Raw genomic sequence first — 25,773 nt, 5'->3', positions numbered from 1 at the left:
CAAATAATTAATTAATTAATTAATCTTTAATTGAGTATGATGAATTGTTAAGCAAAGTGTTGGTATTGGTGTGTAGCTGTGAGCTTATAATTAATATATTCTCACAGGGAAACATTTGAATATCGGTATGTATCCAAAAGCAACAGCGAGATAAATAAAAAAATATAGGTAGCTATCGAGATAATTAATCTTTATTTGTTTTGTACTTTTTCTGTTTTCTTCATAACATGGTTATAATTAATGTTTCATTTTAACTCTTAATTTAACTCTTAATGTATTTTATATTTACGTATGAAACAAGCAGCAATGTTTAATTATCTCCAAACCAGTATTTTTGACTTGTCTCACTGTTACTTTAAGGCAGCGAATCGTCCTTTGCTTTAGAACGTTGGTTTCAAAAATACATTACAATCAAGCTCTATCATGTGAAACTTACTTCAAATAATGAAATAAATTTTATATATATTTATTTTTATGTATAATTTCACTTTGATATTTTTTTTTGATAGAAAGGTTTTCATATTGTATACGACCGCTTGGCGAAAAAAATATCAAATCAAAAACAAATACTAAATAAGTTTTGAAACTTCACATTCACAAAAAAAAACTCATAGAGATGGACAATCAGAATATAATAATGAAAAATTTACCTTAATGCTGCACTAAATACACCGCTTACGAAAATACCAGGAAGCCCTGGTATAGTGCCTGCTATTTTCATAACGAAATATGGCAAAAGCTGATCGCTTTTACTAATGGCTCCCGTACTTAAAGGATCACAGTCGTGAAACGTGGCGTATATAACCAGTCCTGTGTAGCAGCACATCGAAACGATAGATACTATACCTGCAGCCAAGATGCCAATGGTACTATAAAAATAATATTATATATCATCAGTAATATTTTACATTTAAGGAGTACCTATTTCCTAAAATGGATAAGTCTACATAATTTGGCAATAATACATATTTTGTGTAATTTAACAGAATATGTAATAATCAATGAAATTCAAACTCTGCTCACGGAAATCGATTATTCGTAAAATTCGTGATTATAAAGTAATGCTAGTAGTCCGAGATAACGGGATTACATTAATTAATATGACCTTTATCAGAAGTAAAAAATATAAATTTATTTATAAATAAATATTATTTAGTATCAGCTGCTCATTTTCTCGGATTCGAGGCAAAATAATAACTAATATAAGAATTTTCTACTCAAATTCAGTATAAAATTTGATAATTACTTCTAGTACATTATAATATTTCATATATGAACTTCATAAGAACGGAAAATAACAATTAAATCCCAAACAAGAAAGGGCAAAATGAACTACTAATTATGAATCAAAATGTATTTTCATTAATAAATATTATAAATAATGACATATTAGTTGCAATATGTATTATACTCAAAATGAGATGAAAATCGCTGTCTTTATAAGAGTTTCTCAATCTTTTATCGACCGGTGTACGTAGCAATGTATTATTTCGAGTTTTTTCTTCTATACAAACAATAATTCTTGGCTTTACAATATTTTTTGACTGATACAGACTAGCAAGTTGCTTTTTGACATGAAACTACTATCAAAAGCTTTCTTCCTATCAATAACAATGACACAAAAAATGTCTACCAATGGAATTTAACAAAAAAAATGATTTTAATAATATTATCGCAATTTATTAAACACGTTAATAATTTTTAAGTCAGTACACAATATATTATGGTTTATATAATATGATAAGTCGTGCATTGTCATTGGAACAATGTTGATTAGATACCTAATAGGTATTTGGTTATAGCACTTTCGTGTAATTTTAATATTATAAAAATTCACGCCTGTAATAAATTATAATTTTATCTACTTACATATTTGCAGTTCTGAGAGTTGGCATTGAAAGGCATCGCTGAACCATAGCTTGGTTGACGGAACACGATGCAAGCCAGCTGAAGTAATTTCCCACCGTGGTTGTCCAGAAGGTATGCCGTATGAATGGGTTTATATCGAAACTGAAAGATTGTTATTTAATTTGAAATGAGTCAAGTGCAGTTTTCCCGCAAACATGTATTGTGAAACTGTTTTGTATGCAAAGTAGTACACATACATACATACCATAGTACACAAAAAATGCACTCAGAATAATTCTAAATTTTGTTTAAGCAAACAAAGGCGTGTTTTATAATATTATACTAGTTTTTGTACCTATCTTCTCCCGAGATTTCTTCTTCGTATTTGTGTATTTATATTATTTCATATCGCAAACATTCTTATAACATAATAGATCTTGTTTTGAATTGATATTTACTAAGTGATAAAAAATAATTAGTCTATTCTTTGTTAAAGTTTCAAGTGGATATTGTATAGATAGGTAATGATCGTCCTACTGCTTGATAAGATTACGTTCGTTTGCCTAAAAATAGTCGTTCATCATTTAATTATATCTAGATAATAGTTTTTTTAAAAGTACATATTCTCATCTACCAGTAGTTTTTGAATTCCTAACTCGTTTCAATGGGATATTAAATTGACCATTAAAGAAGTATTTATCACATAAGTCATGACCTGTAACATTAAGCGATTACCTTTGTAACTTATCACTTATTTTCATTGCCAAGACAAGTTAATCGAGAATTAAAACCGCTTGAAGCTATAAATGCAAATTGTTTGGAATTAATGAGATATTAATTATGAAAAAAATCTGAAAAATTTTACTCATTTCACAGTCTTGATGAATTAAAATTCATCAGAAACATAATATCAACATTTCTTATGGTAAAAAAACTTACATTCAGTAAATTTGATAAATACAAAACAAACAATGAGAAGAAAAGCGACAACTGGCAATTGGCATCAAGTCGTGATTCAAGCAACATTATGAAATTATTTTCTTATGTCAAATGTCAGTAGATAGTTGGATTGTTGTACTATACATGCATTTAATCACTGCATTGGCACATTGAAAAAACCACTTACTTAAGGAAATCTAGGAAAAATAGATACCAAGTAAATATGTTGGTGGGTAACTAGACATTCAAAACCACCGCTGCTTGGGAACCAAAATCTCCCAGAAGAACGAGATGAACTTCGACCTTGCCAACAAACTGAAAGGTGTGGACATGGAATAGTTTATTCAGGATCAAGGTACTGTCCAAAAAGACAAAATTCCGGGTATACAACGTAAACTTGAAACCAATCACTCTGTAGCGTTAAATTCACACCCAATCACTTCATCGTCCACTTTTGTTTTAACTTTTAAATTCTCGTTTTACACCAAGTAGTTTTGTGCTTGCCATTGATATACTACTAGATGAGGAGTTCCCATACAAGTGTAATTTTAAAAATGTCCTACAAAAGAAGATATAACGAATATCGTCTTATATTTCCTTGTAGGTATAATGCGTTAAGACAGTTAACATGGATTCCCGAATTTTACCCGTATTGCACTGGCTGTAAAACTAAATTTGCCTGTTTGGAATAGTGACTCTAAGGGTGTCTGTTCAACAAAATTCATGTCAAAGCGGATAGAGAAAGTCGTCATGTGCTGACTATAAGTTAGAGTAAGATGCAAGATAGATCGGGCTTATTTATAATTATTGCCAGGTCGTTTTCGAGACAAATATTAAGTGAGCTTATATCGAGTTAAGTCCGCCGATATAAAAATAGTAAGTTTTAACACTGGCCGAGTCGCTGAAAATCGGGCGTCATTTTAAGAAGCATATGATTCATCCAGTAGTATATCAATGGTGCTTGCCATAGAGGCATTCGTAGCGCTGCCTACATTGTTCATAAAAGTTTTCACTTCGTCAAATCTAGTCTATGGTGAAGTCATAGCTGATAATCCACATAAGTGAACTTTGCATTACATGAGTGATAACTATTATTGTATGAATTATTCATCCCTGTAAACGTCATCTGTCAAAATAAATACTGATTACACAAACTTAAGTTAAAGCTAATATAATAATATTACTGACTACTGTCAAATTATAATAAAAGTAAATGATGCTGCTATGTGTCCTTAACTTTGTGATGTTCTTTGGAAAAATATGACAACAAACTTTTAATTTTGTTCGTTTCACTTAGTACTGTAATGTCGTATGTTTTTTGTCAAAACTGTGTATGAATCACTGTTTTTTAATTTATTTGCATAATCCTGATAGTCGTTTGTATAATTTTTCTACCCAATTCGTAAATAATGATCCAACTATCCAATCTGATCAACTATATACTAAAATAAATATTGTGAATAAGTACCATATACTGGTAACTCCACTGGAAGTTACTGGAGTGTTGAACAGAACTCTAAGGGTGTTGGATCTTCCTGCGCTCTTACTTTCGTCAAGAGTGACGGTAATTTTGAAACCGGTTTGAGGCACGCAATGCGCAGGCGACGCATACACTTTGATGGATTCATGAAACGAACTGAAAAAAGCTCGTATGTGGACAGAGCTTAAGGATATGAATCCTCTAGGAATATTTTGACAGGTTAAAGAAAACCAAAAGTGGAGCATATATGTGTATGCTGAATGTTACGAATAATTTAAGCACAATATAGTCACTATCTTAAGGACGTAAAGACTCATGGGCTGGTCACTTAGTAGATGCGATTGATCTAGAGCTCTCCATAAAATTTATGAAGGAATCTCTATACTATGTAGTCTACCCAGACCACCCCCCTGAGAAGATAGGCGGATAATATCAAGAGAAAGGCGGAAAGGCGGAAAGGCTGAGTGTGACTGAACGGAGAGAGAGAGAGAGAGAGAGAGAGATAGAGAGAGCGGGCTCGGGATAGAAATTCCTGGAGAACGGTTATGCAGTCGGCCGTAATAAGTCTTGAGGTAGTCGTTCATGGCTATATGATTTCAACATATCTAACATATCCCACTAACTTAGATAAGTTGATTAATTTCCAACACTTTTAATAATCTGATATATAAACGGTGTTTACCTACATTTTCTGGTAATCTTTGGGACATAGTTCCTGAATATGCCAAAAGGCAAAGCCCGGGTCGCAAAACATGACTCAAATGGAAAATTACAAACTTAAATCAATTCAAATTCCATCAAGTACCCTCTGTCAATAGTATTAATGAATTAATAGTTTATATACAGAAAAATATATGGCGTCTTTAACAGTGGTTTATTTGAATAATTACATGATGTACAATGGATACAAGATACAAGTGTCCTTTATTATTGGGCAATGGTTACTCCTTGAATTTAAAATAGCACTAGGTATGTCAGTTATGCTAATATATATTATTCTTCGAGAAACTTGGAATTTAATAATGATTTATAAATACATAATCATTTCGTAAAATTGAATTCTTCCAAGTAATTCAATTTTCTTAATCATTCCTGTTTATACAGCTAAACAGGAGGTCTTACCTACACAAGATTACTTTGCTTTGTCAGAAATTTTAAACGACATAAAATACTATATTCATTTGATTTAATTTTATTCATTCGCCACAAATGCCATTTGCTATGGGGTAATTATATTATCTGTAAATTTGTCTATACAAAGTATAAACGCATAGAGTTCTTAGCAATAAATTAATAATAATTTTATGTTTGCTTCAAATATATTAATATTGCGAATACCTATACCATTTATTCAATGTATTTCAATCTTTATAATAATTGTATCTTATTCAGCGCGGCTCTGATAAACAGTTAATAAGATCGCTCTCTTCCTAATTTCTCAGTCTTTGATTATTTCATTTGTATTTCGAGATATATCATTAAATTAATATCTCAAACGTCTACATCTGTTATTCTCAACCAAGATTTAGCAGAACGCATGGCTTCCAAGAGTATCGTCTGGAGTTTTGTGTGAATTCACAAAAGTTAGCGAAATAATCTAAAGTAATGTATCCGAGTACATGGAATAAAAATACTTTTAGCAAATGTGCGAGTGTTAGTTGTTAATTATTATGTTTTATCAACCATACAGTACAAAAAATAGGTAGCTCATGCATTCATTATTTATAAGTGGTACATTGAAGTTAATGGCCCCACCCAGTGGCGGCTGGACGACTTTCTAGGAGGTGGGGTTTAGCTTTTAATTATTAAATATACATACCTACCTACTTTCTCACATTATACATTATGTACCAAGCTACTTATAATATTATGATTATATTAATGAGGGGTCATTTGATTCGCTCCCCAGTATGCACATATTAACGCTAATTAACATCCTTTATAGAACGGGATTTGTACCGCGGCGATGGGATGGGACTGAGTGACCCCGGTCAACGAAAAATAGACGCCATAGCTTTCTTAATTTGTACATAGGTGTCACGTTAAATAAGGCGTATTTAATTACTTTAATACCGCGTAATCATCATATTATTACATAATTTACAATCGTTCTTTATTTATTTGTATAATAATAATAATCTCTATAAAATTGCGATGGTTTGGATGGGTAAAATAAATTAAATAGTTCATTTAATCGTGCAATTAAGTAGGTATATTATGATAAAATATTGGACGTGTATTTTAGACATGATAACGATTTGGGGATTGTCCCTAAGAACCCTGAAGGTAGAGCCGCCCCTGCCCTCACCAAACCACATCCACCCCGCACCACACCGGTATTAATCGAGCGTATCACGGGACCCTACCTGTGGGACTGAGAATGTCTCCGGAGCAATTACTCAAGACTAAGATCGCCATGCATAGGAGAGATGAGCACGTAGATGCAATATTAAAAATTGTAGTAAGTAACAAATTAAAGCTAATACAAAACTGTCGAACATTTTAACTGAAGAGATCTTCACGTTGGCAATATGACGCCGCAAATTTTCTAAATGCAATAAAATTGGTCTTTGTTGCAACCAGGTCGGACGATCCGATGGGCCCAACTGCTGGTTAAACCGAATTGAGCAGCTCTTCCTTTTCTGTACACATTTTAGGACTTTCACAGAGAATGTGGTTTTCATCATTTATTTCTCCGCCACATGGAAATGTTGATTAGCTCTGGGGCGTTCATAAACATAATACAAAGGTCTCCTATATCATATCGAGCGCGACACAGGTGACCCGTCTGAAATGTGCCTAAATGCCTATATTCTGTCAACAGCGTCCAAGTTTCGTTTCATGTCATTCCGATAATCGTCAAAATGATGTCACATATCTAAGCATATATTAACTCAGCGATTTCCAAACTGGGAGGCGCGGATTGTTGCGAAGGGAGGCGCGAAAAGTTTAACACAAATTTAATGTAGCCACATGTTTGCAGTTTGCAAATGCATAGCCTGGGGCCCTGGCCTAACAGACGTCACAAATTTAATCCAATAGTTTAAAAAAGTCGCCTGCGCTACGTTGTTTCAAGACTATTAAATATTTTAAATATGTAGTTGTGCATTGCAATTTGATGTGATAATATATAATGATTGCTATAGGTACTTAAATGATAACTTCCGTCTATAATTTAGGAAACACTACTTTAGAGCACCACACTGCCCTTAACCTCAGCGATAGGTAGGTGGGCCCACCAAAGAGTTTGGCCTGGGGACCCGCTTCAGGAGGTGGGGCCCATGATAGAATCCATTAATTTGTCAATGAACAATGATGCATTTGGATTGACTACTATTGAAAAGGAAAAAAATGATAGAATTATCATGCGATAATTCATTGAAAGAAAAACCCTAGTTCAATTTTGATTGAATCGAAGTAAAGAAATAATAAACTCAATACTTTGTCAAGAAAAGCAATGCAAGTTCTGCTTCAGGTACTGCTATGCCATTCGCAACATCATATTTTTATGCGAAACGGGATTTTCTGCATTAGCTACAATGAAATCCAAATATCGACCCCGTTTAGTAGAAATAAAGCACTCTGTGCTAAGAAACAAGCACATGCATCGCGTGAAAAACAAATTAATTTTAAAATGAGTATACTTAATAAAATTACTTAGTAAAATCTTGTTTAATTTTATACTTAATTAAGTTTTTTTTCTTTGTTGTATTAAGTAGTACATTTTGGCTATTTAAAAGGGTTTCTGTATTATTTAATGAAATAAAGCGGGGGAGGCGCCAAGATTAGATTTTTTTAAAGAGAGGCGTAGTAACATAAAGTTTGGAAAACACTGCACTAAATTATATGATATAATTCAAAATATAAGGCCATGAATTATTGTTTCAGCATGTTAAATTATGTTGTTTAACACGCTGGCAGACGTGAAGAGACTGAGAATTTTCCAATGTAATTTGAGCTTTAGATTGTTCACCACTTTTGTATTAGAATTAGAGTCACTCACTACAATTTTAATTTTCCCTCTACGTGCTCTTGTCTCTCATGGGTAGGTACTATTAACGGTAACCGGTAAAAATGAAGTCACGTAAATCCAGCCAAAACACGTTTAGTGCATGGAAACCTCAGTCTTGGGTAACAGTACTCTTGAGACATTCCCATTCATTAAAAATATCGGTGTGTGTACTTATATACGCGCGTTAGAAGTGATACTTATTTGGCGTAACAAAACAAAATAAGCCGTTACCTGAGTCTATTAATATTACAGTGGATTAGGTTGTTGAAAACGTACGCGATTCATCTGTGTCTCATATAGCACGTACTTTAATTATTGTATTGGACCAAAACTCATCTTTACTATACAGCGGTTATAATCGATTCAGAAGTGCCCAAGATAAATTAATAAAAAATCTAATTTTAATATATTTTTTGAATTATTTACCAACTCAGCATTCACAAAATGTATTTATTTATTGAAGCATAATTTTACTCATAAATAATATAGCCTCAAATCTTGATACACAATCTTTACAATGAAAAATAACTATACAATCCAATATCAATAAAGTTTTATGAATATAAATTAACAGTGTAGAATGTTAGTCTCCAGAAATTTGTTTATAAACATATTTATTTATTATAACACAATATTGGTTATGTTTACAACACGTGCTATTTACTTGGTAGTATTGAACGACTAACTAAATTATACAATGCGCATGCACATGTACCCCTGAGACCAAAATGAATATAATCATAATATGATATATTAATAATAATAATATTATTATTAATAAATTATGTGTTGCATCGGCGCGCGCAACTTCGTCACACGCCAAAAATACACTCCGATCTGTTTTCCCAAACGCGCCAAAAGAAGTATAACTTCAAAAATGATGATTCACATCAAACGTAGGGTCCGTGATACGCCCGCTAAAGACCGTGTGTTGTTCAGTGGGGCCATTAACTTTACTTCAATGTATCCATTATGTGCTCGGGTACAGTACCCTCATCGAACAAACACTGTCAAAAATAATATCGTTACCCACCACCATAACACTGAACATACCTACATATTAAAAGCTGCTTGTTGTACATTTCGAAAAATAACTTCTCGCTTGTATTTACATAATAAATGTGTTTTCCACGAATTCAATAAAGTTTTTTTTTTCTATTTTATAGTATTATATTACTCCATAGCATACTATGCATATGGCTGAAGTGTGTCACTACCAGCACAAATCATACTATTCATAGCATATGAATAAAATTAATTTCAAGTAGTGCATCGCGTAAAACTGCATCGCGTAGGCTTTGTCACAGAGTACATATGAAAATAACAATAGACAGCTATTTATTATAAAGAGCTTTCAATCCGAATACAACATATTTTTTAATGACGACTTAGTGGAATAAATCAAGATTATGTTCACGGGTAGTGAATGCTATTCTGACTAGGGATTTTACCTATAACTATGTGCTTAGAACCTATGACCAAAATAAGCTCACTGTTTTTCGCAGAATTTCTAGTATAGTACAGAACAAATCCCACAATTTATAGTCAGGCTAGAAGATAGTGTAAATTTTGATCGAAGTGCCATTAAATTTTATTCCTCATACTTCGAGTGCATGTATGTAAACGATTTGCAGAAAATGATGCTTGGTAATAAATGGTAATACGTTATTTTTGAAGTTCTTCTTATTAAGTTTTTTTCAAGTTTTTATATAGGTATTTCTCAAAAGTGTTTTCAAATTATATATGTTCAATAAAATAATGTTGTATTCTTAAATGTTATGAATAATTATTCGTTAAATAAAAAAATAGTTTATTAAATTATTAGCAAGTGCAAGTACGTAATCACAAAAAATGGGTGAACCTGACATCGGTTAGTAGTGAAGTAACTATAAAACTTTGCTTTTAAATACCAAAACCGATTGCCAATATTTAAGTAACACAATTTAGAAATTATTCAGAGATTATTCTAAAAACAGTTAACTTCATCACAATTACATAAGACTTGTATAGTTTAGTGCAGTGGAGCACTCAGGATTTAATATTGGGGGAGGGTCAAGGAGGAAAATATAAATTAGTCCCATAGGCTCTTCTCTTCTTCAATTCTTAATTTCTTCTTCATCTAATTATTTTTACATATTTTCACAATACACGGCGGTATATTTTTACAGTTTCTCCTAGTTTTTGTAAAATTGATAAATTGGTAGTGGCGGTAACCGTTGAGCGTGTCATTAGCGACTGGCGGATTGGAAGTGACTAACAGCGAGCATGCTGAACATGTGCGCCTAGTATGCTAAAACGTTACTCAAATAATATCGGCTGTGCTACCCGCTCGGTCTAGAGAGCTACAATAATTCTGCCGAAATCCACTGAAAAAAAATGTTCTTTTGATTTACACCATGTTTAAGTTTAGTTTTAATTTTTAATTTAGTCGTTCTTTTCGCCGAATGTTTATCGTTGATTTTTGGTTTTTTTATTGAGGTTCCAAAATATTAATTGAAAATGGACAAAAAAAGTATTATTGCATTTAACTTATACACTACTCACACAACACAGCCTAACTTTTCGTTTATCGGTCTTTCGTCTATTGCACTCGGTGTACCTTTTTTTACCGGGCGCGAATTCCGGAGAGCGCAGGTTTAAATCCTGATTGGTGTCATTTTTTATATATTTTTTTTGTAGTTATATATTTCTCAGAAGTGTTTTAAAATTACGTATGTTCGATAAAAAAATATTGTATTCTTAAATCTTGTGAATTATTCGTTGAATAAAAAAAATTGGAATATGGTCATCTTAAATATGGCAAATTGGAATGAATAATCAATTGACACGTCACAATAAAAGAGGTTAGTTGAAATTTTTAGAGGAATCATTTTAAATTAGTAATGCTGATGACAAAGAAAAAAAGCTATAATGTTTAGCTAAGGGATACATAATTCATTAATTACTCATAATGAAAAAATAAACAATGAAATATAGTAAAATGGTAATATTTTCTCAATATACATAAACATATTTGTAATCTATGCTATTAATAAAATTTTAATGTGTGTCATGGATTTTGAAATTTTTATCTATTGATAAACGTTTTCATTATTTCCATAATACCTACTGTGTGTGTGCCTTCTGTATTATATTTACGTCATGGCGCTGTATGCGCAGGGATTGCAATACCGGTGTTCCATTATTTATCTATACCAAAATAGCGGTTTTAAAAACCCAAAATACCCGAATTTTGCTATTAAAAAAGCACACTCGTTTACGTTTTTGAAAATGAATTATTAGTTATGTGCCGCAAGAGGGTTGGGACGTTGAAATTGAAACCAATTATAAAACACCACATAAGCGTGAAGCTCCATAGTTTTGCATGAAAATATGACGTGGTTAGAGCGACACCGAGCAAAAAAACGATGCAATAGGCTCATGTAAGAGCAGTCGAAAATAAAAACGGTAATAATAATTAAATTTACCCAATTTAATTTGTGCGCAGCAGGAGGAATCGCAATCTGTGAAATTTCAAATATTGTTGTTCCACTATAATACCCGTGAAATAATAATTTCCTTCAATTTAATAAATGTAGAATATTGTAATAAAATCGTAAAAAACTGCGATCATATTTATTTCCGTTTAAAAAGATCAAGTTTACTGAAATGAAAACGTTGGGAATTCGTTTTATACAATAATTTTCTTTGTACCTAATCGTCGATTTCTTCTAAGAGGACACGTTATTATAGTGCTCTGAAAATCGGGCTGATATAGTAATATGCTTAAGTTTAATGCGTGTAATGCTTCAATAAACGCTGATATTTTCATACATCGTAACAAAAATTTAAAAGATTTCCGACGAAAAAATTGTATTCATTAGACGTATGTGTATGGTATATTTAATTGTCTAAGCTTCAAAGTTTTTTATTTAAATTCTTGAATCGAGGAGGAGTGTGAATTAAATATTTATTGAATTACATCACTCATGTTCGATACAGCACTCAGACATACTTAATAATCTATAAGTACAATCGTTTAATCGGCTACCTACTTGAATTAAATTAAAATGAATAATATTATTTGATTATTATGTAATTATACAAATGATTCGCTGATATCAATACTCGTCCTATGGCTACAAAATTTTTATTAAGAATGTATTTTTTGAGTACCACTATATATTTTTTTTTAAAAATGGGCTCTTTAAAAAACATTATTATTGCAGAAAACTACAGTTTATTTTCTTTTATTGATAGATTGGATTATTTATAATTTCATCGAAAAAAGTCAGATTAATTAATCAAAATATTTCTTACATAACAAAATTGTTAACATTAAGACGTGACGTGCTTAAAAACAAAAATGATTATTTTAAAAACAAAATCATTTGAACTTTAACGTTCATTTCCTCAAAAACTATATTTTATAACTTAAACATTTAATATTATTGAGCACATATATTTTGTACACTTTTTAACACTTTTACGAAGAAAAATTGGATAACTTTTAATAAAAAAAAAATTATACCATTATAATATTATAATCATGCAATATGGATACCGGAAGCATTCGAAACGACTAGAAGTTCAGTAACCACCCATCGTTATTATGTTCAATTAAGTATTTTGAACGAGTTGAAGTAGCCGTCTTTACTCGAGTGTGAATTATGGTATTTAATGTTTGATAGGGACGCCCATTTTTTCTTTCTTTTTTATTTATTTCATTTCATTTGAGGCATCCTGAATCGAGAGTTTATTTTAAGGTACGACGGACTCACACTATATTTATTTTATTTTTATCTGAAAAGTGACCATGTGGAATCCATCGGGAAAGGAATTAAAACAGATTAACGGAATCATTGAAAAAAAGTGTATTTGGAAGAAAGTCGTTTGGTGCATCAGACGATTATGAGACTGTACTAAGTTGGTATCAATAGTATATTATATTGTAACCCGCGTTACTTTACTCAATATTTATGTAGTTTCTTCATAACAAAAAAACGGATAATCAAATTTAAAAAATCCACCTAAGTATACAATTAATATTTTCAGATAAGTATCGAAAATTTCATTAAAAAAAATACGGCCTTGCTAGGATTTTATATATTATATTGTGTATCGGTCTCAAAAATTTAGCCACAAAAAAAACCTTTAATATTACTAATTGTAGTCTTTTTAGAATTTTGAATAACTCAGGCTGAAAACCAAATGAATAAATTATATAACTAGGTTTTCTTTTTTTTCTATAATGCAGAATACACAAAAAATGTAATTTTACGTGGGTTTAGTTCGATATTCCGAAATCCACTTACACTACACTTACTACATTCATTATTTTTAACAATCTGTGTACAATTTTTCCATAAAGCGGCTATTTCACATGCTTTGTAGAAAACAAACAGAATATAAACAAAGAAATGGTAAAATTTAAATTTACTCAACTTGGATTTTCATCGGTAGTCAATTATCCGAGGCAGTCAAGTTTTAAGTCAAGTATACAGTGAATAATTTAATCTGTCCATATTAATATATTAAATATAGTAACAGTTAAAGCAATGCTAAATTATTACTCTTTTACTTGAAAAACTCCAGACGGTCTCCCTTGATAGTTCTATCGAATACAATAGACACTCCTCCGACTTTTAATGTCCCGTAAACCATTACAAAAATGACTCCTCCAAACATTAAGATAGTTTGAAGGGTATCAGTCCAGACCACAGCTTTTAAGCCACCCTGTAAAAATAAGAAAAGCACAAATCAATCAGTAGTTATGATACATAGTTAGTGTAATAAAACCATATTATATTTGAGGTGTCGTTTTCCAATAATCAATAAGTCCACGTGTAATCGAAATCTTACAAATATATATATCTACTATATAATAAATAATCTATAACATTCAAAATTTTAATTTTACAGAAACCGAATAGATTAAATTGCTACACATAATTATGTCGATATGTCAAAAAATATTTTTCCCATTCAATAAAGAGTTTATCTTCTATTAAAAGTCGGCATATTTTTAATTTTAAAATATAATTATTATTATTATTATTACCGTTGAACTACAAAAAGCAATTTACCACCACTATTAAAATGTTTACTTATCGCCTTTTGAAAAAAGACACCTCACAATATTAATTTATGTTGCGCATTGAAAATAAAAAAAAATACGTTTCGAACGTTCATTGAAATTATTAGATTTAGCGTTTCCTTCCTTCCTTCACCCTGGCACGCCCCAGCTTTAATGATAATTTAAAAATATTTTTTATTGCAGAATGAACGAAATATATTTATTTTACTTCACATTTTCCACATATACTCAATACTATTCAATAGGATTGAAAAGTCCGTCAGGACGAAACATGCCTTGCTTATAATATAATATTTTTTTAAACAACTATATTTTAAAATATAATCTAACTAAAAATATTGACATATTTTTGTATTTCTAATCACATCTTTTTACTTTTTACTTGTAATGTATCGTCTTAAATGTGTAATTTGTTTTACTGTGAACTGTGACTATTGTTGTTAGACCGATATTTGTTTGTTTTATGTAAAATAAATGGTTATACAATTAAGTAAATAACTAATCATATTTTCTACGACACAACAACTTACTTTACACATTTACAGTATATAAAAAATATTATTTATTGTACAGGTGATTTTTATGTAAAAATGAAAATCTTAAATGCCGACATCTAACAATTTTCACTGAAACCCTTGCACTAAGATGGAAAAACTTGAAGCTCATAAAGTGAAAAATAAAAACGTCAGTGCCACAACGTGTGCGGAAAATTTCAACAGATGACTCTCATATGTTGATAGATAATTATTAAATTTAGTTACGATAACTTTTTTGAAGTAAAATTCATGGTTCTTATATACATAAAGTGTGTAATATATATAATATTATATACATAAGATGTAGGTAAAAATATGTTATAAGATTATTAATTAAAGAATAAATTATTTACCATTGAAAAGTCATGGTAACTCGGGTTGGTTTCTATCATTTTCACTGTAACACTTATGCTTACTCATGCCCATTTTATTTTAACCCATTGCTTTATCCAATCTGAGACTTTACATACGAAATTATAATTTGAAATATATTATCGTGAGCATACTGCGAAAAATGACTCAGTCATTTTTTGCACTTTTCGAGATTTTTTGATTAAGTAATTGTGCAAGAAGATATCTTTTACTGGAATCAAAAATCATGTCAACTTAGTTCCTAAAATATTTCACAAAATCAAAATTAGCACAGTCAGTCTATGAACATCTGCTACATGAAAGATTGAACAAGTCAAACTGGTACATTTATTTAAAAAGATAGACGCGGTTATCATGAGCCAGCTAATAAAACTCTTTCAAGCCTTATAGATAAAGTAAAAAGTCACATATAGTCATTGCCGCGTATAGCCTTTTTTAATTGTTGGACAGGTATTATAGACAGTGTCTCTCTTTTCAGATACGTGTTCGGGACAAACCAGAAAACAATACATTTCCACACTATTTTGTTATGTTTACTAATATCAACATTATCGAACATAAATTTATGGAGAATGGTCATTCTTATACGAAAGTTAAAAGAAGTGAGTCAGCTGAAAAGGGATTCTCTGTATTTACTATTCATGATCGTATTTTCAGAAAAACCAGGTAAACTAGGGCTTGGCTATACTAGGGTTGACATATATTATACACATTAGGAATGCCATTTCCAAGATTTTAAAGTATTAAAAGGATTACCCATATAGTATTTTATTCAAATGCAATTATTCTGATGCTGAATTTAATGAAATAAATGTTTGTGGGAGATACCGTCAAAGAACTGCGGAAATCCCAAGAGAGTTGACGCAATTATATAAAAAAATATTTCCCATCGCTGAGGCAAAAAAAAAGATTTGCTAAATTTGTATAAATCAGTGCAATTCCTCAAGAAATTCATTGAAGTTATGAATCATTTCCAATATGTGACAATAATAAGAGTAGAAATACCGAACCTAGTTCTTTGTCAGAATGTCAGAATAAGATGAATAATAATAATTTGTAAATAAACATTCTGATTATTTTTGTAATTTTTTGCATTTTTTTTAAATTATACCGCATGTATAGTTATTTTATAACAATTAGGATCATATTTTTCTGACCTAGTTCAACTCCTTGCACTTTCTTAACAGCGAAAACTGACAATTAACTGACTAAGTCAGGAATGTTGTGTAAAAAATAATATTAAAATAATGATTTATCACTATGGGAGTGATACCACAAAATATAGCTGAAGCCTTGTACTATAAGATACAAAAGACACAATAACAATAATGCTACATTGCAAAGCTATGAGTTTATACCAATCGAAATATTTAAATCTCAATTTGCCAACAAACAAGTAAACTTTTTCCAGTATGCTCACATTATATAATAAGGATATAGAGGAGAGAAAAAAATCGATGTGTGTACTGTATTGGACCAACACTCATCTTTGCCATACAGTGGTTATAATCGATTCAGAAGTACCCATGATGAATTAATAAAAAATCAAATTTTATTGGCATGTTATTTTTATTATGATTATATTCATTTCGGCCTCAAGGATATTTTATCGATATAAGTACCGTCAGCAATATTATTACGTATGCGAATAAATAATATTATTCCAGAATTTACCTACTTTGGAAGAAAAAAATCATAAAACCTGTGTTTGAAAAATTTATCAAACCCCTATTTCGACCATCTTTACTTAAACAGATGACCGTACAACTATTTTCGTTAGGTAACAATAATAATTTATTACAAATCAAATGTAAAACATTGGTTTAACTGAAACGTGATATTGTCTTTTGTGATGAAACATAATAATTAGTATTGTCTTCAATTATTATAAACCCCTAATAAATAAATTGACATGAGATATACGACAAATATTATCCTAAACTGTAAAAATATATATTTTTGTATAAAGTTTTATTAATATAAATTAATATTGTATAATATAATAATAGTTATAAGAATGAATAATCATAATAATAATAAATTGTGTTGCAACTTCCGTCACACGCCAAACGCGTTACATCGGCGTCACACGCCAAACATCGGCGCGCGCAACAAAATGCGCCAAAGGAAGTATAACTTCAAAAACTTATCCAGTCACTACTAATGTGTAATATCATTTTTTTAAAAATGCCGTTTTGTATCACAGTTGGTACATTCGATTTACCGATTGTGGATTATACCTTAACATAGTTCTATGTTTTTTTTTTAATTATTGAATATGTATATTTAGTGAGATATCTCATAACCTAATTTTTGGAAGTTCCCAATAGTTTATTTGATTCAATTATTTTTATTAAATTACATCGTATATGCTCTGATATCATTAATTCATTATACTCCCCCAAGTTTAATAAATTTTCACTTATAATGCCGTTGTAATACAAAGCCGTTGTGGTCATTAAAAGTATTTTAAGAATGAAATAAAATTCCACAATATAATTGCATGGTATTGTGACGTGAATGAAAAATTATGTAGAGGGAAAAAACATGTTCCAATTTAATTCATGAAACTTTGAGAGGTCTTTTAATATGAAATTATATAACATGATCATGTTAAATAACAATCGTTCTTTAATAAAAATATAGTATATTATGCTTGAGCTCACTGCACAATTTTACAAATAGACATATTAAGTATTACTGAATGCATTTATGGCTTAATTATATTATTTATATCCCAACAAAGTTTGATTCATTAAATATTTTGATGTACATAAATGAATTGAAACATACAAATTTAATGTACGAAGAACGATTTTTTCTTTTATTTAAATCATAAAAATGATTGCAAAAATTAGCGTAATAAATTTCTATCTTTTATTTTGCACACAATATGGCCTAATTTTTAGATTGTCTATCTATAAAGCCGAGATTCGCAAATATGATCCATTATGTGGTAGAAACATGCATTTTTCAATCTATGTTCGATCCAATGACTTTTCCTAAAAGCTAAAAAAACGAAAAATCAATACTACTACACTGTCCAATATGAAATTACTGAATTAATCATTCGTTGAAATGGTCAGAGAAACGTAATAAGTATGTAGGTAATTGTCAAAACAGAAACAAAATTTTCTACTACATTTTACATTTTTTTTTATTAATATTAATACTATCGACCGAAGGTACTTGATGGAATTTGAATTTAAATTCTAATTTATTTAAGTTTGGTACTATTACATTTTAGTCATTTTTAACTGACAATGTATATTTACCTTTTGGTTAGTGTACATGAAGATGATGCCTGAAGATGCCGAAAGGTAAAACCCGGGTCGTAAAAAGCGACTTAAATGGAATAGTACAAAACTTATTACCATTAAAATTATTTTTTTTATTTTCTCGCAGCTTTTTAAGCATATTTTTCGCATGGAAACAAAATAATAAATTCTTTTCAAATGTGTGCTAAAATTATAATATTAACATAATAATTAATGTTACATAATATTATATTGAATGTTGAGTGTAATTTGCGGTAATTTTTGATAGTCAAAGGGTTTGAATGTAATTACAAAAATGAACTATACATTTTTTTGTAATCAAAATGTAACTGTTTTTTTCCTTAATAAATAAAATAAAATAAAATAAACGAAGCCATACTCACCAACGTTGTATAGAATATGCAAACGAGGCAAACGATCGGCGAAATCAAATGGAGATTGATGCCGGTAACTGAAACAAAGCATTCATTAGTAAACGAAATGCATCATAATTAGTGTATGATATTGTTATTATGACAGACGCATTATATTATAATATGCACACATACATTAGTTAAATGACAAACGTACTATAGTTTTACATCCTTTGACAAGTGAGGCACTATATTGAAGCACTGACTGATGCTTTATCATAAAAAATATGGGCAGAGTGAATCCAAATGTACAACGAAAAACCATCACACTCGAAAATTTTAAACTAAAAAACTGGCTTGAGTGACACGAACGAATTCGAATTCTAGTCAAACTTTCTACCACTGAATTATATGTAGGTACTTCACTGTGCCTTAGTTAACATGAAATAACGCTCACTATTGGGCTTAAACCACATTATAATAAGCGTGGATATTGGATGTACACATGCATATAGTTGATTTATTCTGCGAACGTTTCCATTTTGGAATACAATAAGTTAATGAAATAAAATAAAATAATTACAAGATAAACAGATTTTTTTTTATAAAAATTTTCTGTTAAAAAAAAATGTGTTTGATAGAAATAATACTGAAATGTCATATTGATTTCCATAGTAACGCACGTATATATTATATATTAATAATTTTGTTCCTAGGACCCACTTAGCAACCAATAATAGTTTTACTTTTTACGGATTTCTTCCGAAATAACTTTTCATACAAAACAGAATTAACTGAAAATGAAAACAATTCTACTTAGAGATGGCTAAAAGTATTAAAAAATTGCATTGGCATCATGTTTTGATATATTATAAAAGTTTAAAATGTCTAGCTAGTCGGTTAGTTAGTTAAAAATCGATTGCAAGATTAAATTTGTGCCGGACAAACAACCACCGGAAAAATTAGAATACCAGCTAAGAAAAACGTTGTAATGTAATTTGAATATTATACATTGTCATTTATTTATACATAACATATTAAGATCACTATTTAAAACTCAATACCATTGTAAAGTTATAATTTTAAAATAATTAATACTTTCAAAGATGAAAAACCAATTTAGCGGATATAATTTAACCAGAGTAGACATAAATGTGTCAAAAAATTGAAAACACTCGCTATGTAACTTTTACGAATGAAAGTGTATGTACTCAAAATAATAAAAACAAAATCACACATTATATATATTTATTTTCAGTTTATTACTATTTCTTTAGTCTAGTTATATCGTCTCTGAAAATTCGTTCCTACTATTAAGTCATTAAGTGCCTATGTAGAGTAATACACTTTATAACATTGCACTTTTTACTACACAGATACGCCTCTATGCTTGATTATCTCGCATAGATCAAATGATATTCACTTGTATTAATATATAGTAACAAGAAATTAATACTAGACAATATATGAATACGTGTATTAATTAAAGTGCTAAGTACCAACAAGTAGTATTGCCTGTGGTTACAAAATACTGAGTCATTGCAGTAAAATTGCATGAAGCAGGCATTTTGAAAAATTTGGTTTCACAGTGTGAAGCAATCTCGGCAGCTTCCATAATTTTAGGAATTAAGAACTAGCAAGTGTCAACACACCATCATCAGCCATTTTATATTGAATGCCGTTGATCACTGCAGTGGTACTTTTTTTTTTTGACCATGTCCGATCCTGATAGGATCATATGGGCCTCCACAGAGTGGAGGTTTGCATTGACAGATTTTGTTTTTTACGAGAAATGGATGTCAGCCACTTGCTCAACCTATTAGGTCCATACCCTGACACACACACAAATTGAAAAACAATATGTGTACTTGCCAGACCCAGGATTCGAACCTGGGACCCACGGCTTTATAGTCCAACGCTTATGCCGTGCCGGGGTGGTACTTACACCATTATAAATAAAACACGCCAACGGACTTACAACGTCGACAGGTTTAAATATTTTGCTGTATTTTTTTGACTTGCTTGAGGCACTTAGACCATAGTTGACGTTATCGGTTTTGGTATGTAGAACATTTTTCTATGAAAATGACAGTTTTTATGTTTTTGGTACTTAGCGCCTTAATAAATACACGTATTCATATGTTAAAAAACTATTTTTAAAAATATATTACATAATTTTCATCATAGGACCGGACCGCAAAGCTATGAAGTGGCGAATCTACTAGATTTTTCATATTTCATTACTTACCTTGACTAAAAGCTAACGCCGGCACATATATCACCATCGGTATATAGAGCATCATTTTTATGATGAATATGACGGACCCCAGGACACGGACAGACTGGTTGAATCTCAGGCGAAGGTACTGAAATAAATAAAAAATATTACATATATAATAACAACACAACACACCTATAGCTAAGTTATATAATATTATTATTTTTAAGTACTTGGGAACCAACATCTACCAAAAGAAGGAGATGAACCCCGAACTCATCAGCAGACTGAATAATACATAATTACAATATAAAAAGAACTTTTTACATAAAATGTTTTTAAATTTTCTGTTGAATCATATAAGCTTGACTTGACTAGCTTAAACGATCAAAAATTTTTGTACTTGATAGAAATAATACTGAAATGTCATTTTGACATTTCATATTGATTTCCTATTGATTTCATATTGATTATGTTAATAATTTAGTTGCTATGACCCCAGACCCCTAGCAAATAATAATAGTGGATTGGATTACGGATTTCTTCTTTTCGTACAAAACAGAATTAGCTGAAAATGAATTCAATTCTACTTAAGGGCGGATGTGCTCAGCGTGGGTCAAAATGTAGCTTTTATTCTTTTTTCAAAGCATGATCCTGGACATTCCTTAAACGTTGTAGATAATCTATTTATATAATTTTGAAGCCTTATTATCCTTTATATTTATTTTAAATATTTGATGACTGCATTATGTATTTTTATTACATAAAATAGTATTCTTTTAAACCTCTCGCTCTAATGTTTTAGAATATAGTCATATTTCAGTACATAAGTACAACATTTATTAATTTTTAAACGAATTTATAAAACTATCAGTATAATTTATATCGACATTATTATAGTGAAATATTTACGATAAAAAATTATATTGATAATCTCTGTGATCCCAAATTTGACAAGAATTAGGCATTTTATTATTCAAAAAATGGGCAATATTAACACATTTTAAGAAAATTATAAAGATACTGATTAAAAGCTATGTCTTTGACTATTCAAATGTGATAAACATCTTACGAATAATGATTGCTTTATAATAATTATTGACCTGAGAATAAGGTAGTGTTTTTTTGAAATACGCCTTTTTTTGGCATTCCCCAGTGGTTAAGCTACAACATACGGCCGTAGCCATAAATTGACAAACTAAAATTGAAGTAGGAAGTAAGATCATGATAACGCGCGTGTTTGAACATGTACCGTTTAAAAAAAAATCGGTTAGGTTGCACCAGGTGAGCACGTCCGCCCTTAATGTGTGACCTGTGAACGAGACGGTCAAATAAAAAGTTTCAAAAATAGTAATTATACAAAATATATATTTGCCCCTATTCCCAAGTCCCAATTTTTTTCGGTTAGATCATGCTTTGAAAATAGAATAAAAGCTCCATTTTGATCTACGCTGAGCATGTCCCCCCTTAAAATGCATTGGCATCGTGTTCTGATATATTCTACAAGTTTCAAATGTCTAGCTAGTCGGGAAGTTAGTTAAAAATCGATTGCAAGATTTGTACTGGATAAAAAACCGGACAAATAAGAATACGACCTAATAAAAAACATTGTAAAATGCAGCGTTCTTCGAACTAAAGATTCTATTCTAGGTCTAAGTTACTGTTCAAAAACACAAAATTCCGGATATACAACGTGAGCATCATACATAACCTGTAGCCTAATAGAGAAACAAAAGAAGGCTAATAAAGTATTCGAAAACAAAATTCCATGAGAAATACTTCAACCCGTTAAAGAAAATCAAAATAGCGCGTCAAAATTTAACGCTATACTTGAACCCACATCCATCGCATCCCGACCCATGTGGTTGACCCAAGGCCTGAACAAAAACAAAATATAAGAATTTCTACAGCTGAATTAAATATGATTACACGTCATGTCGCCGGTAAATATTAGTTTAAATGATTCCATTTATTCAAAAACTGCGAGCACGTATTGCTAAAATTTATTGTTTTTGTATTAAATATAAGGTTAATGGCAATTATTTTTGGCGTAACATAGTTAAGTTAATAATAGTAAAATTATCGTTCTACTCAAGAAACACAGCTTATAAATGGTAGAACAATACACACTCTCTTAATAATATAGTGAAAATGTCTCTCTGAAGCGAACGAAACCGGTCCAAATTTATTTATTAAAGTGGAATAAGTACTACAAAAAAATGCGTTTTATTAAATCAAACAATTTAAGTATTAATCTGAGGTTTACCTTATTTTTCCAACCACTACCCGCCACGTCTCAACACCCGTTATTCAGGCATATACCGTGGCGTAACGAATGTTAAGAACTTTTTAATATTCCTCGAGAGTGCTCCCTGGAGCAACTTTTCAATACCTTGGTTGGCGTGCATTAAGCCCGGTCTCACATAGAAACTTGTCTCGACTGTAACACGTCGAATTTGTCGATGTGAATTTGTTATCATTCGTAGAACACGTTATGTAACTTAATGTACCTACTGCAGCACACGGCATCAGTGCAACAGTTTAGTAGAAAAAACATCCACTTGTCGCATATAACAAATTTCACTCGACGTGCACCGCAGGTAGAATAGCTAAATGTTCTATCGGCATATGCTGCATTTTTATTGTCTCGGCTAACCGTGTGACGTCATTGTCCCAGAATGGTTTCGCCTGTGCACGCGGAAGAGACTTGCAACATTTCCGGTGGTTTTAATTTATGACCATATCCCAGGCGAGACGATGTTCTATTTGCGATCGGGATATACATGTGATTTACCATTATTTAGAAGAATAGTATATTTTTAAATTTCATGTAGGTATTATCAAATTAAAAAGTGTCAGAACGTTAAAACCTAAATTTGGAGAGACCCTAATGCCATTTTAGGAATAAACTTAGTATTCCTTGATTCAAAATGACAAATGACGGTCATCAATGTTAACGAATTTTGCACGCCCGGTACATATATTATATATTTATTAAATAATATTTTTCTTAATTAACTATTTTTTTTATTAAACGAATAATTTACAAGATTTAAGGATGTAACAGTCTAATTATTGAACATACATAATGTGAGTGAGTGCGATACCCGAGAGATACAGGCTCGATTACTGCGGGGTGTCGTACTTTTTTCAAAAATATTTTTGCTATATTGGTAATAATACATTTTCTTAGAAGTGCTTTAAAAATTATGTACGTTCAATTATTTTTTATTCGATACCAAATACATACAAGATTTAAAAATGTTAAATTCTTATTATTGAAAATACATATTTTTTTTAAAACGTCAGAAAACACACATACTTGAAAATATCCTAGGTAAAAGCTGTGTGCGAAAGGAAGAAGGCGTTAAGTCTAAAATCTCCAACGTTTCTATGTGGAATTTAATGATTCAAAAGTGTTCATTCGATTCATCTTTTTTGTGCATATACCTAAGCATTAATTACATATTTAACTCATTTTTCGATTTTAAGACTTATCGCACTCTTTCTTTTGCTCACAGAAATGGCCTACCAAGTGGGAGGTTCAAACGTCACATCTTTTCAGTATCCTGGTGACAATAAAAATATCTGAGGGACGAGTCCAACTTGGTTGGTTTTTTTCCTAGAACTTGTTATAGCAGTTTGCGAGGTTACCGTAGGTACAAATATATTTCATAAATATTTCCGAGTTGTTTTTATACCGGTGTATAAGAAAAATCCAAGAAAAATATTCTGCGTCCATCGAAGAAATCGGTTATAGAGAGAAAATAGTTCATTAACCTTTTATGTTTTTTAGTTTATCATCTTATTGTAATTGTATAAAATATACATATATAGAAAGAAAATCGAATCATTAGGATAAATAGTCTAAATTTATACACTACTAAACCTGATGTGTTTTAATTGAAAAACACAGTAATCTATTAAGGGGGTACATGCTCAGCGTAGGTCAAAATGTAGCTTTTATTGTATTTTCAAAGCATGATCCTGGACATTCATTAAACGTCATAGATAATCTATTTATATAATTTTGAAGCCTTATTATCCTTTATATTTATTTTAAACATTTGATGACTGCATAAAGTATTTTTATTACATAAAATAGTATTCTTTTAAACCTCTCGCTCTAATGTTTTAGAATATAGTCATATTACAGTACATGCATGTGCAGTGGTGTTAAGATTTTTTACATTTATTAATTTTTAAACGCATTTATAAAACCATTAGTATAATTTATGTTGACATTATTATAGTGAAATATTTAAGATAAAAAATTATATTGATAATCTCTGTGATCCCAAATTTGACAAGAATTAGATATTTTATTATTCAAAATATGGGCAAGATTAACACATTTGAAGATAATTCTAAGGATACTGACTATAGGCTATGTCTTTGACCATTCAAGTGTGATAAACACTGATTCATCATAAATAATGATTGCTTTATAATATTTATTGACCTAAGAATAAGGTAGTGTTTTTTTGAAATACGCCATTTCTTTTGGCATTCCCCAGTGGTTAAGCCACAACATACGGCCGTAGCCATAAATTGACAAACTATAATTGAAATAGGGAGTAAAATTATGTTAACGCGCGTGTTCGAACATGTACCTAACCGATTTTTTTTAAACGGTCACATATGTATACAGTAAAAAAGTC

General features: G+C 30.6%; 1 protein-coding gene across 1 annotated transcript in view; it reads right to left on the bottom strand.

The window, feature by feature from the left end:
- The window catches only part of LOC147079702 (sodium-coupled monocarboxylate transporter 2-like), a 98,453-nt gene that overhangs the window by 19,746 nt on the left and 52,934 nt on the right, over positions 1 to 25,773 (bottom strand). The window contains exons 3-7 of the mRNA XM_085944527.1: positions 21,143 to 21,260; positions 18,925 to 18,992; positions 13,840 to 13,994; positions 1,870 to 2,010; positions 651 to 869 (exon numbers count right to left, since the gene is read on the bottom strand). Coding sequence (XP_085800653.1) covers positions 651 to 869; positions 1,870 to 2,010; positions 13,840 to 13,994; positions 18,925 to 18,992; positions 21,143 to 21,260 — 701 coding nt within the window. The remainder of the gene's footprint in view (positions 1 to 650; positions 870 to 1,869; positions 2,011 to 13,839; positions 13,995 to 18,924; positions 18,993 to 21,142; positions 21,261 to 25,773) is intronic.

Source organism: Rhyacophila brunnea, unplaced genomic scaffold (genome assembly GCF_057557595.1).
Source record: "Rhyacophila brunnea isolate RB1 unplaced genomic scaffold, BYU_Rbru_1.0 scaffold_1, whole genome shotgun sequence".
Classification (NCBI taxonomy): domain Eukaryota; kingdom Metazoa; phylum Arthropoda; class Insecta; order Trichoptera; family Rhyacophilidae; genus Rhyacophila; species Rhyacophila brunnea.
This window is presented reverse-complemented; position numbering and strand designations above follow the sequence as displayed.